Source organism: Dromiciops gliroides, chromosome 3 (assembly GCF_019393635.1).
Source record: "Dromiciops gliroides isolate mDroGli1 chromosome 3, mDroGli1.pri, whole genome shotgun sequence".
Classification (NCBI taxonomy): domain Eukaryota; kingdom Metazoa; phylum Chordata; class Mammalia; order Microbiotheria; family Microbiotheriidae; genus Dromiciops; species Dromiciops gliroides.
Window position 1 is genome coordinate 288,663,986 of NC_057863.1, and position 14,256 is coordinate 288,678,241.

Below are 14,256 nucleotides of genomic sequence, written 5' to 3' on the forward strand. Positions count from 1 at the left end.
TTACTTCACTCTGTATCAGTCCATGTGATTTCTTCCATGATTCTCTGAATTCATCATATTTGTTTCTTATAGCATAGTAGTATTCTATCACATTCATGTATCACAGTTTGTTTTTTCATATTTCTTAGCTATGACAAAAGTGCTGCTATATATAGATAACATAGATAGATGGATATACAGATATACATATATATATATATATTTTCTTTTTATCAATGATCTCTTTGGAGTATATATCTATCAGTGGAATCTCTGGGTGAAAAGTATGAACATTTTAGTAATTTTATTTGCATAATCCTAAATTACTTTCAAAATGGTTGTACTGATTCTCAAAACCCCTCCAACACTGACTATTCTCTCTCATCATCTTGAACAGGGTTTGTTTTTCTAATTTGCATTTGTTTTATTATAGTGATTTAAAGAATAATTTCATATGGTTGTTAATACTTTGCAATTCTTTCGAGAACTGTTTTTCATCTCCTTTGACCTTTTACCTATTGGGGAATGACTTTTAGTGTCATATGCATGCATATCGTGCTGGGTAGTATAGTATATATGCATAAATAGAATGGACTGTCATCAAAGGTGGTGGTCCTCTCTGACTAAAGGTTCTCAAGTGAAAATGAGGTGGCCACTTGTTTGTAATACATAGAAAGGATTCCTGCTCAGATATGTGCTTGATTTATTTTCATGCTTTTATTTATTTATTTTTATTCTTATTCTGAGCTAGGCCTTAAGGAATATATAAAGTTTTAATCTAATATGATGATAGACCTTTTATATTCTAGTAGAGGTATAAGAGTTCTAATACTAACAGTATTTTTTTGTGTCTTGGTTTCTTATAAAGTCACTAGCTTCCATTTGTTCTATCCTAATTCTTAGGCAATTATTTTCATCAGAAAGCTTTTGTACATCTTTTCCATTGGGCCAATTTGACTTTTCAAGCTGTTGACTTTTTTCTCATGTCTTTCCTGCATCACCCTCATTTCTCCTTACATTTTTTCCTCTACCTCTCTAACTTTATCTTCAAAGTCCTTTTTAAGTGCTTCTATGGCCTGAGACCAATTCATATTTTTCTTGGAAGCTTTAGATATAGGGGCCCTGACATTGACGTCTTCCTCTGAGGGTGTACCTTGATCTTCCTTGTCACTAAAGAAACTTTCTATGGTCCTCATCTTTTTCTGTCTGCTCATCTTGCCTTTCTTTTATTTGACTTTTAGCTTTTTAAAATGGGGCACTGTTTCCAGGCTGCACTATCCCAAGCTTCAGAAGGTCCCAGGTGGTATGATTTAAGGAGGATAAGGTTCTTCACTTGCCTGGCCTGTTCCCTGGTCTAAAGATGACCCCAGACCAACTTGCTGATCAACCAGCTTTATGTGCTGTAGTTGTGAGCTCTGAAGAGCCTGTGCCCCTCCCCTACCTGGGCCACTGCTACTCAAACCTACCTCCTGGTTCCCAGCAGGGGTGAAAAACCCAAGTTCTGCCTCAGCACCAGCAGAGACCCCTGTAATCTCCCCCCTGCCAAGGGCTCAGCCCTCTCACCAGACTGTGAGCTTAGTTCCAGATGACACTGGTGCTGCTGCTGATTCAGAGGCGAGGGGGGCGGGGGAGGGGGGAGAGGGGGGCAGGGGGGGTGCGTCTCTTTCTCTGGTGAGGCCTTCCTGGGACCTGGATCTGTGTCAGGGTGACTGTGGGGTTGGGCTCCACTCCTGTCTCAGCACAGTAGCTCCCTCCTACCAACTTTCCAGGCCGTCCTTGGTTGGAATATGATTTCAGCACATTCTTCTGTGGATTTTGCTGCTCCAGGAAATGTCCTATGGCATTATTTGGATGTTTTTTGGAGCGATCATGTCATGAGTTCTCAAGCTCACTGCCTTTGCTCCGTCATCTTGGCTCCACCCCAGAAGTCTCCAGCATTTTTTAAAAAATCCATCATCATCATCACCATACAGAATATTCAAAAGTTGTTTTACTGTATTAACATTAAAAATGCACTAAAGACTTTTGGGATACCTTGTATAATCATAGTGCTTTAAGATTTGCAAAATGCTTTAGAGATAGTATTTCATTTAATCTTTACAACAACCCTGGGAAGTGGGTATAAAGTCCCCATTTTACAGATGAGGAAATCATGGCATGGAGAGGTTAAGTGACTTGCCCAAATTCGCACATATACCAGCTGCCTGGGGCCACATACTCCATTGGCATCAATGTCAAGTGATTTAACAGGAAGATCCACTAGCATGTTGGGTAGACCCTTTATGAAGGATTTAGATGAGGAAATGGACAAGTTATAGATGATAGGAAAACAATCAATCATTTGATAAATGCATAATATGTTACAGGAATTATGCTAAGTGCTGGGGATACAACAAAAAATGTAGAAAATAGTCCCTAGGCTCAGAAAGCTTATATTCTAAGTATACACAATATACATGGAGGGCGAATGGATTGTAGTCTTAGAAGTGAAGGCTATGGGAACTAAGAAAAGCATCCCACAGAATGAGGCATGTGAGCTGTCTTGAAGGAAACCAGGGATTATGAGGTGAGGTAAAGACAGAAATTCAATGTAGAGGCATAGTGAGTACAAAAGCCCAAAGATGGGAGATGCAACATCATGTGTTAGGATCAACAAGTAAACCATAATGGCTGTACTACATACTACATGCAGGGGAGTATTGTTTAAGAATCCTGGAAAGGTAGGAAGAAGCCAGGTAGTGAAGATCTTTAAATGCCAACCAAAGATCTTAATCTTTGATCCTAGACATAATAGGGATCCACTGGAATTTATTCAGTAGGGAGATGACATGTTCTAACTTATGCCCTAGGAAAATTAGTTTAGGCAGTTGAATGAAGGGTGAACTAAAGTGGAAAGATTTGAGGCAGAGAGTTTAATTAATAGGCTATTGCAACATAGTCGAGGCAAGAACTGAGGAGGACCTGAACTGTGGTGTGGAGAGGAGATGAATGATGAGTGAGAGTAAGAAGTCAAGGATGACGTTGATACTGTGAACCTGAGTGACTAGAAACATGGTAGTACTCTTGATAGTAAGAGGGAAATTTGGAAAAGGACTGGGTTTGGGTTCGAGTTTATTTAGAGGTTGTTGGGTGTGAAATGCCTTGGAGCATCTAGTTTTTAATGTCCAATAGTTCAGGGTTTCTTAAACATTTTCCCCTTGAGACCCCTTTTTGCCCAAGAAATTTTGACACGACCCCAGGTATACAATAGATATACATGACCTTTTACTGGCATAGAAAATAGGTATACATAAACTTTTACTGTTGCCAAATTTTTCAAGACCCCCACATTCATTTATTTAACCCCATATCAAGTCGCAGTCCACAGTTTAAGAAGCTTTGCAATAGTTGGACATTTGGTGATTTAGGCATGGATTCCAAAAGAAAGATATATTCATTGGAAGTCATTGGCAGGGAGATGGTAACTGAATCCATGGGAGATAATAAGGTCACAAAATGAGAGAGTTCAGAGGGAAAAGAGAAGAGGGCCTAGGACAGAGCTTGAGGATACTCCAGCAGTTGGTGAATATGACAAGGTTAGTGAAAGAAGAAGTTTAAAAAGGAATGGTCAAACAAATAGAAGAAGAATCATGAGATGACCCTGTCATGAAAAACCAGGAAGGAGAGAATATTCAGAAACAAAGAGTGGTTAACAATGGCAGACACTACAGATAACTCAGGAAGGATGATGATTGAGAAGAGGTCCTTAAACATTTGAGCCAGGGAAGATTTTTGAAGAGAGAAGTGACTATATAGTAGGAATAGTTAAATAGTTTTACAGTATAATGCATAGGATTGTGACTATTATTCTATTCTAGGATCCTTTCCCAAATTAGACCCTGAATACTCTTGCATTTGATATATATGGAAACCATAACTATTGGTTTAAGAGATAAGGGGGGCAGGATATGGAATACTCCTGAGATAAAGAGAAATCTGGAAATAGTATAGCATAATAGAATTAAATTATGAAAATTTTCCTGCTAAAAAGTGCTTTGTATTATTAGTATTTTATATACACTTACTTATACTTAATATTTTAGAAGGATAAACCTACCTAACATTGACATTTTATCACAGAATTCCTATTAACATTACACAGACTATCATTATTGCTAGTATAGAACATTGAGAAATGTAATATAATAATACTTCCAATACTATTACTATATATTTATGCATATAGTAGATGAAAATAAGTTATGGGTATATGTGTATATAGTAGATGAAGACATATCAATCATATTATCTAACTTTTTTCTCTTCATACCCAAAGCACAGAACAATCACTCAGATTGAAAGGAAGAAAGTATCTATATTGATATACATGTAATTTTTACTGATACTTTGAGTACTCACTAAAAAACAACAACCAAAAAAAACCCTACCCCAAATCTTCAAGACATATTCTCATATAAGAGAGGATACATTTTTATGTGCATATATCCACAGTTTAAAAGAATTTTAAAGGCTTATTTTAAGGATAGCCATCTGTCAAATTTCAAAAGCTTGAAGAATGCTTCCTTGTTATTTTTCTTTTTTGAATTTTTTTTTGTCAGCTCTAGGTATAATCTTTAATAGTCTTGCAGATCGGAATTTAGAAAATACACTTAATTCAAATCTCATGGAAATACCAGACTTCCTTAATCTTGAGATGATCTTTGAAATAAGATAAAAATGACAAAATGTCACATCACACTATAGCTATAAACACCAAGTACCTCAACTTCAAATATTTGCAAATTCTTATTCTTTATTAACATGCTAAAATATATGTTCTTGATAGATAGATTCCAGGAGCTGACTAGTTGATGTAGAGTAGTGTGGTATACTGGAAAGAACATTGACGTTGGATGAGATCTGTGTTAAAATTCTGTGACTGTGTAATTCCAGTCATAATCATTCCTGCTGGGCCTCAGTTTCCAAATCTGTAAAAAGAGGTGGTTGAACTAGGTGATTTCTTAGGGTCATTCAGCTCTGCATGCTATGATGATAAGATTTTAAATGATTCCGATTTCATCATTGGCCCTTCTTCACTGGGGAACAATTTCCCAGTAGCAAACTCGAAATCTAGCAGCTTTGCACCCAAATGTAGTTGACACCTCTCAAGTTCCCTCTCTGCCCCAAATGCTTCCCTGGCCATGAAGGTTGACCTAGGAACAGACACAGGGGAGCTAATGTGATGTATATCATGGAAAGAGTGCTGATTCTGGACTCAGAAAATTTAGGTTTTAATCCTGGTTTTGCTGCTTCATGGTCATATTACTATCTCTATTGCCTTATTCCTCATCTGTAAAATTCTGCAAGTGCATAATATGACTAAAGCAGCTTTCATTTAAGAACAAAGCCCTATTCAGAGCCTTTATGGTACAAGAGGTGAACCTGGGCTCTTGAATGGTATAAAAATGTTAAAAGGAAAGAACACCAACAAAATAAGGGATTTAGGGGGAAAAGGGAAAGAAAATCCACTAAAAATGAATGTAGAAATAGAAATGCCTCTTTTTAAAGAGCATTAAAAATTAAGCTTTATAAGAGCATGAGGTTGCAAGAGATATTGTGGTTTAGAGAATTAAAGTCTAATCTCAACTAGGAAGACCTGGATTCAGGTCCTCCATTATTGGTACACAGTGATTATATCACCCTGAGAAAATGTCTAGACAATTCTCTTGAGTCTATAAATTGTAGAGAAAGTTCCCAACTAAATTGATAAAGGGTAAAATAATGAAATTACAGGTCTCTATCAGGTGGCAAACTGTTTCTTATTCTGAGACCCTAATCTTACTTAATTTTTCTAATAAAACTATTGTCTCAAAAATTGAAATATAGAAAATAATCCACACGTTGTCTATTGAGTCACCTACAAGGAAGGGTTTAGAAGCATAAAGCTTCATTTAAATGAAAAATGTTTATAAATGACAGTCAAAAAATTCAGGGTGGATTTCAAATTTCAATGAAATCCATATCCTGATCTCATTCCACTTTAATCTTTACTCTAAAGAAGGGGAAAAAATAGTGTTGGGTATTTCCCCCTTTCTTTAAAAAGAAAACACCCAAACCCACACACTTAATTATGTGGAATGAGGTCATTTGCACCTAGGTCATGTATTAAGGCAGTAGGCAACAAGTTGTCTAGATGTTTTTTAAGAGGATGCTTTCAGAGTGGTTATGTTCCTGGTTCTACCTTAAATCTCCCTCCTTTTTTTTTTCTTCTTTTCTTTTCTTTTTTTTTTTAGTTCCAAGTGTTTTGTTTCTTTGAGTTCTTTAGTTATCAGGTTCAATAGGTGGGGGGAGGAGCAGAAGCTGTTAGCTCCACCCTGTCTAGCCTGCAGCTTTCCCTCCCCCTAATGCCCTTAGCCCAGTAACGTTAGTTTCACCGCAGTCCTATTCTCTGCTTTGGTGGTGCTCGAGTTTCCCTGAGCCGAGCTGAGTCTAGGAATCTCCTCTCCTTCCTCTTTCTTTCTCTCTCTCTCTCTCTCTCTCTCTCTCTCTCTCTCTCTCTCTCTCTCTCTCTCTCTCTCTCTCTCTCTCTCTCTCTCTCTCTCTCTCTCTCTCTCTCTCTCTCTCTCTCTCTCTCTCTCTCTCTCTCTCTCTCTCTCTCTCTCTCTCTCTCTCTCTCTCTCTCTCTCTCTCTCTCTCTCTCTCTCTCTCTCTCTCTCTCTCTTCCACCTTCCCCCCGCCCTCCTTTCCCAATCGCTGATCTCTTGCAGCGATGAGGGAACAACTCAAAGGGTAAGTGGATTGCAGACCTAAGACGTTTTCTTTCGCTAAAATCTTTGCACTTGTGGCTCTGCTCGGGCGCGGGGAAATCCGGGGTGGTTAGAGGTGACTGAAAGTTGGGGAAGGCTGTTGTGGATGGAGATGGAGGGGGGGACGGCGAAAGGGGGCATCGAGGAATCGTTTCTGCAGCCGGGCTTGCCTCCCTTCCAGCTGTTGTCTCTCGGTCACCACTGCAGGTGCTTGGTTTGGCCACGGGGAGCCGGGATTTAACCCTTTCCTCCGGCTCTGGTGGGGGAGAAGCCCTGCTCTCCCCCGGGGATCTGTCCCCCTCCCCCCGGCTTTGGGAGCGGTGCGGAGCGTGTTCGAATGGGTTCGGGGGTGGCGGGGCGGGGTTCCGAAATGGAAAGCCAGGGGTTCGTGTAGTGCCAAGAAGTGGCAGCGCTTCCCCGGCGCGGGCGTTTGAGCGATTGGAAGGAAGCGTTTCGCCCTTTTTTTTTCTTTCCGAGGAGGGCTTGGGAGCTTTTTGAAGCTGCCAGGGTGTATTAGTAACGAACACTGTAATTAAATCCTTCATTTAAAGATCTTGCAGAGTGGGGGAGCGGGGCTACTTTCCATTGTATTTCAAGTGCTAAAAGGTCAACTTTCTGCCTGATTTCTTCGGAGGGATTCCAAATGACATTTCATGCCCGTGCATTTTCTCTTCTGTGGGTTAGTTTCGCCGTAATTGTCTCGTTGGGACACGTAAGACTTGCAGATGTGAATGAAATAAAAACAGTTAAAACCCTGAAGCTAAGCCAGGAAGTCAAGGACGTAACAGAGATAGGATGGAGGGGTTTTCTTCCTTTTCTTTTTCCTTTGGGGTTGGGTGTGAGATCGCTCGGGCTCCCCTTCCCTTTTCTTCATTCCCACCCTTCACCCCCCACTCCCATGTTCATCTTCCTAGCTGACTGATGGTACTAAAGTAAAGTTTATAGTTAAGTTTGGAGCCATGTGTTTATTGACCCGTGGAAATAAAAATATTTCGTTGAAATTATTTTGAAATTCCATAAGTGCTAACATGGTTAAATTTTAATAAGTTGTGTGAAAGGAATGCTTGAAGGTGTTTACTGGTCCACAGGAGCCATGTTTACATGTGGAGTGTGCTTTTAAAATAGCGTTCGAAACAGTTGATTTCAGAGGTAGGAATTCCCTGTAATGGCTTTTAGAGCCATCCACCTTCCTCTAAAATCTACATTTACTTCCTCCCTCACCTGCCCACCTTCTCTGTCCCTTTCTTTTTCATCCTTGCCTCTTTCACCTGAACGTACCTTTGTTTCAAAACCCCATTCCTAAGCTAAAGTTTTAGCTAACCACTGATTTAAAGCCACAACTTCTCGCTGGTAGCAAGGGAGCAGAAGAGAAACAGTTCTATGAAAGGTCTTTGACCCTTTATCACTATGGAATTGGTTGCAGTCATCATTGTTTGATCTTGGATTCGACAAGACCCTGCAGTGAAATTGCTTTGGCCAAAGTAGAGGGGATAAGCTTTGAAAAGCAAATAGATCCGTGGTGGAGGAACAGCTGGAAGGGTTAGAGCTTTAACCACGGAGCAGTCAACTCTGTCCCTGACAGAGGATACAAAATAAAATAAATGCTGAAGATCCTGAAGAAGGAAAAATAGGCACCTAGGGGGTAGATGATGCTTAATTTGACATTCTGCCACTATTCCCTCCATCAGCATTTAGCAAAAACTTTTCATTATATGTTTTTTCCCTTGCTCCTTAGAATTCCAGTAATACTTAGCCAGAGCCAATAAGGCATGCAAAAGCCAAGTTTTCTTTCAAAAGCAGTCTGATCCCCAGATTAAAAAGAAATCATTTTTGTATGTGGATCAATGGGCTCTAGGTTTATATATGAAGACAAACTCTAATCCTCTGCAAACCACCAGAGAATGCTACCTTTTTATATCACTGCATAGTGATTAGTTTTCTCCCTAGGAAGTAGCAGAAAGATATAAAAAGGCAACTGTTAGAAATATTTTCAGCGCAATATGAGTGGTAGCAGAGAAATCTTATTTTAATTAGGCAACCGCCATTTCCTCACAACAGTAACAAAAATTTGTTACTTTTTAAAAGTGTTTAATGTTAGTTTTAAGAAACTAAAAGAACAATTCCAGTAAATAGGATTATTCCAGCACTGACAGGAGCTCTGAAGCTGTTATAATAACCTTGCACACTACTTGAAACTAAAGAAGGTGAGAGAGAATCTAAATTGTGTGGTAGGAAATTAGGTCAGAGCTGTGCACTGTGGAGTAATACTTTAATTTCTAATTATTGGCAAGTAGGTGTCGCTGAAGTTTTTTGTCATATTAGATGATTTGCTGTTCTCATACACATCTGGTTTCTCTTGCATGCTTAAATAAAGGGGAAAAGAGATGATTTCTTGTAATGTTCATTAAATGTAAATTAAAAGGATGATGATTTGAAGAGGCATGTTGAACTTTGAGGCTTTCATACGGCAAGACTAAACTCAATAACCAAAAGGTTTACATGATGAGAATAATATTTTTAGGATTATTTATGGTGTCCCACCCTAATATAGGAATGTTATTCTGTCTCTAGTCTTGGGATCTCAATCCTGAGCAAAGATAACTTCCAAGTCATTTAAAAAATACTTTAGCCTTACAACATATACATAGATTTTGGTGTTTCTTGGTTATTGATTAGACTGACATAGTCTACAGGAACATGGGTGAAGGTGGGAAATGGAGAACTGAGGCTGTTTCCAAAATCAAGCCTCCCCTCACCCTAAATATATAGCATATTATTCTGTTATCTATTTATTTAGGTGAAATTGTGTTTCTAACTCCAATTATTTAGGCCATTTGACTTGTTTCTGCACTTTTGTATGTGGAGACACGCTTGTGAACATTGAAAAATGCTGGACTTTGGAATCTGTGATATCCAGAAAGGTATAGTGTAGATAAGGGTAATGCAGATTTAGCCTGCAGCATCATTCATTGCACTTTCTGTCTAAGGCATTTGTCTTGTCCTGTTTTAGGATTAAATCTTCTGCAATGCCTGTTGGTTTCATAGTAGGTTAAAAAAAGGGGACAGGGGACAGGTAGGAAGTAAGGTAGACACCACTCAAACTATCACTACAACATAAACTTTTATTTACTCGATCAGAAAAATGTTTCATTTTGTGCCGGGCAAACAGAAAGTTATTTCACTTATGAGCCTGCTAGTTACATACAGTCAGTTCTTGAATCAGGTCTGTTATTTTTCCTCTGGGCTACTTCTGTCCTCTTCTTTCTTTCTTACTTGTACCTGGAACTGAAACAATGAAAATCAGAATTTGGGTTTTTTTTGGTTGTTGTTTTTACTTTGCATTTCTGATCAAAGGTTGAAATTAGAGGATGAAGAGGATTGTCTAAGCAAATTGTTTGAATTGGATTTGGGGATTCCTAAAAATTTCTTTATCTAATGCATCCTGTGTTCTGGTTACCAGAGGTAACTTAGAATTGCTCATTGTAAAGGTTGCTGTTCTTGGATTTTCATTTTGTCCACAGAAAAGGAAATTTAAATCCAACCAACTGATAGATTGAAGTAAAACAAACTCCATTATTATATTTTTTAAACTTAAAATAACTTCTTTCAGGTGCTGAAGTATTTCTCCTGAAGGGAATTCAGAAAAGGTTAAACATCTTGAAACACTATCATGAAGTATCATGAATAGTCCTGCAAATTGTATTCGTGGACTTCTTTGAAACTTGTAGTCTCTGAATATTTTTTCCTCTTTTTATTGTACCCTTTCGGGGATTTGTTTTGCTGCATTTTTTTATTCCAGTGATTTCATTCATATGCTGCTAAGGAACCCTATTCCATTCTTTTTTTTTTACTCTTTCTAAGACCATCATAAACTATTAGCTTTTTGAAGGATTTGTTTGCCAGCTTTATCAACTCTCCCAAACATTTCTCTGCAGATCTATTAAAGATGCTACAGTGTTCCCAAATGGACTTGAAATTGCACTGGATTGCTGAATTGACATTTTACTTCACATGATGTTCATAATAAGTGCCTATCTATAAAGATACATAGGCGTACATTTTTCTTTACCTGCTTCTCTCCTTCACCAACCCCAGTGCTCACAATTATATGGCCTTTGGAAATGGCAGAGAGACAGATGAAGTATAGTCTCAATGGAATCTAACCTTTCCTTGAGCTGCACTTGTCTATGGAATTGTTGATAACTTTCTGAGCTAAAAATGTTCAGGAACAGGCACCACTTTTTCGATGGAGTGAAATAGCTGCAGCCTTCTTGTGCTCTGCATATAAAGTACTAACAGAATCCACCCCTATTCTTACAGATGGTCAACCTTTCCAGCATTCATAGCAACTGGGTTACAGGGCTTCCTAAAAGCAGAGGGCTTCGCTTTAGACCCCCCTAGCTCTAGAGACTATCTTTGAAATTTTAGTGGCAGTAGCCCCTTACTTATATTTTGTAGCAGCGGTGCTCTCCTTAGCTTATTTATTATCAAAGAGCATCTACCCTGATGCGTAAGGTAGAAAAAGACATTCAATAGTTCTTGAATTTTTTTAAATGAAATACTTGTTTAGAAACTGAGCTCCTTGGTAGGTTATCACCCCCCAAATCAGTTTGGTACTCTTCACTTGTGGATGAACATCGACCAGATGACCACAATTTCCAGTAAAAATGTATCATGGAGGGTGCTTACAGAATGATAGAATTTTAGAGCTGGAAGGGACCTTTCAGAGCATCTTATTCAACCTCCTTGTGTTGCAGATAAGAAAGGAAAGCCTGAGATTGAAGTTACTTGCCTGCGGTCTTTGAAGCTGTTCAGATTTGATCAGATCTACGTTTTAGGAGAATTTATATTACATTTAGAAGACCTCACTAAAGTTGTAGCTTTATATTGAAATAGCCACAAAAACTCATGTTTATTTTGTGCATTTTGGTTTTTCATGATTTCCAACAGCCCTGTGAGACAGGCAATGAAAGTATTATTGGCTCCATTTCATAGATGAGGAAATTGAAGCTCAGAGAGGTTATGACTTGTCCATGATCCTACAGGTGGGAGGTGCTTGGACTCTTTCACTTGGAAATGCTAGTAAGTGGGGCATCTAGGGCTCAGATCCAGGTCTTTTGACACCAAATGCAAAACCTTTCTACTACACCCTACTGCCGCTATATCTTATACTTGTATTGAACTTTAAAACACTTTCCCATACATTATCTCACTTGCTGAAAGGACTGTGTAGGCATCATTATATGTAATTAGCTTGTTACTTATGTCTCCTGTGGAAAAGATTGACTGTGGGATAGTCAGCTAAGCCTGCACTCAATATTATGTTAACCAAGTTCACAAAGAAGCAACGTTCTTTAGGAAAAGGTAATTTCAAAGCTATGTAACTATCATTAGTCCTTTCTTTCTCTCTGAGTAGGCCTAATATACTCTGCTTGGACATGTCTCACATAAATGCCCAGATTTCAGGCACTCAAAAAAAAGAGGGGGATGGGGGGGATTCCGAACTGATTGTACACACAAGGATGCCTTTATGCTACATTTTAGTTTATCATTTTCTATCATGTGCTGCTAGGAAACTGGAAATATGACTCTTTGACGTTTTATATAAATGGTTTAATCTAAGAAAAAAATATATGTAGATAGCTGTCCCTGATTTATACATATAATAGAATTCAGGAACAATGGAGTTTTGTTCTTTTCAGAGGCAGAAAATGATAGCCCACAACCAAAGTTAGCTAGAGTTCCAGGAATGGAAGAGAGCTGTGAATTCACCATTCATTTTCAAGGATGCCTGGGAAAAGTGTAGTAATGGAAAACTGAGTTATAAAGACAGGTTCAGAAGAAGAAAAAGGAAGTGGTAGGATCAATTTGTGAAACTTAGAATTTTACAAAGATTTTAGCTTTAATGCAATTGAAGTCCAAATGAAATATAAAACTAACTGATTTGGAATTTGGATATTTAGAGGAAAAAAAAGAGAAAAAGTAGGTTGCCTGGATACATAATGAGAAATATTAGACTGTTAATCGCGTTCCTGAAAGTTTTAAGTTGTAATCAGATTTGTCAGTTGTCCTTCTAACTTTAAAACTTAGATTAGTACTCCATTCAATGGGTGAATACCTCTGTAACCATTGAGTATGTAACAAAGAGTTTTGTTTTTAGGAGTAAGAGCCCACATATTGTTTTATTTTGGGGCAGGGGACAAAAAGTTATAGCTACATTGTGGGGAAAAGTGTCCTTTTTAATTAACATTGCTTTTTCATTTGGGGTTAAAATAGACCTCTTTACTTCTGCTCCTAGAGTAAATGAATACCTTTCACTGAATTATATAAATATTAAATAGAGAAATTCTTTGAAGGAAATGGTTCCAAACCAGAAAATATTTTTTCTTCTTTTCTTCTATCAATTGCAGTTATAAATTCTAAAATATTTCCTTCCTGCTTTTGTGTTTTAGCCATGAGACCCAGACAACCTGCTGGGATCATCCCAAAATGACTGAGCTCTACCAGTCTCTAGGTAAGAAAACATTTACATTTACAGGGATTAAAATAGCAAATGAATTTTAAAGCTACCAGTACTGACTTGGCAACTCTTATGCTGACCATCTAGTAATTAAAGCTGATTGAAGTAAGACATGTTACAATACATGGTTTACAATTAAAGCACATTCTAGTATGTCTAATATACTTTCTTGTTTGTTTTTCCCTTCAAAATAATGTGAATAATCAATTTATTTGTAAAATCTGCCATTCAACACCGATAAGTTCATGTGTCTAATACGTGCTGTTTAAAGATCTGCTTTATGCCTAGAAGGACTTGGACACATTACCTAATCCAATTTTTTTAAAGAAAAAAAAAATACCTCGAAGTTGTTCTAACTGAATTCTGAGCATATGAAAACCAAATCCAAAGCTTTTGCCAAACTGATAAAAAAAAAAGCTGTTAAGTGAGGCAATTGGGGTTAAGTGACTTGCCCAGGGTCACACAGCTAGTAAGTGTCAAATGTCTGAGGTCGGATTTGAACTCAGGTACTCCTGACTCCAGGGCTGGTGCTCTATCCACTGCGCCACCTAGCTGCCCCTCTCATAACAGCTTTTTTAAAAAGTGTCACACATAAAACCCCAAACCTGATTTGTACCTAGGAGAACTAGGTTCAGATCTTGGCTCTACCACATACTACCTATGTCATCATGGACAAATCAGCTTACCTGTCTGAACCTCAGTTTACTCATCAAAGAACAACAAATGCTCATACTACAAGCTCATCAGGATTATTGTGAGAATATTGTGCTGTGTAAACCTTAAAGTACTATGTAAATGTAAGCTGTTACTATTATAGACAAATTAAAAATTCAGAACACCATGATGCCTGTTGCAGATTGTAAGTCCCAGAAGCCCTGCAAAATATTCTTTTTCTGCAATGATAAATTTCTAGGAATTTTTTGAACAAGTTATATAGTTTAAAGAGATAACATAAAGAGCAGCTAGGTGGCA

The 14,256-nt window shown here is 38.1% G+C and overlaps 1 protein-coding gene across 1 annotated transcript in view; it reads left to right on the forward strand.

The window, feature by feature from the left end:
* DMD (dystrophin) overlaps positions 1-14,256 on the forward strand; it is a 2,325,391-nt gene that overhangs the window by 2,164,458 nt on the left and 146,677 nt on the right. Inside the window, 1 exon segment of the mRNA XM_043994767.1 lies at positions 13,217-13,278. Coding sequence (XP_043850702.1) covers positions 13,217-13,278 — 62 coding nt within the window.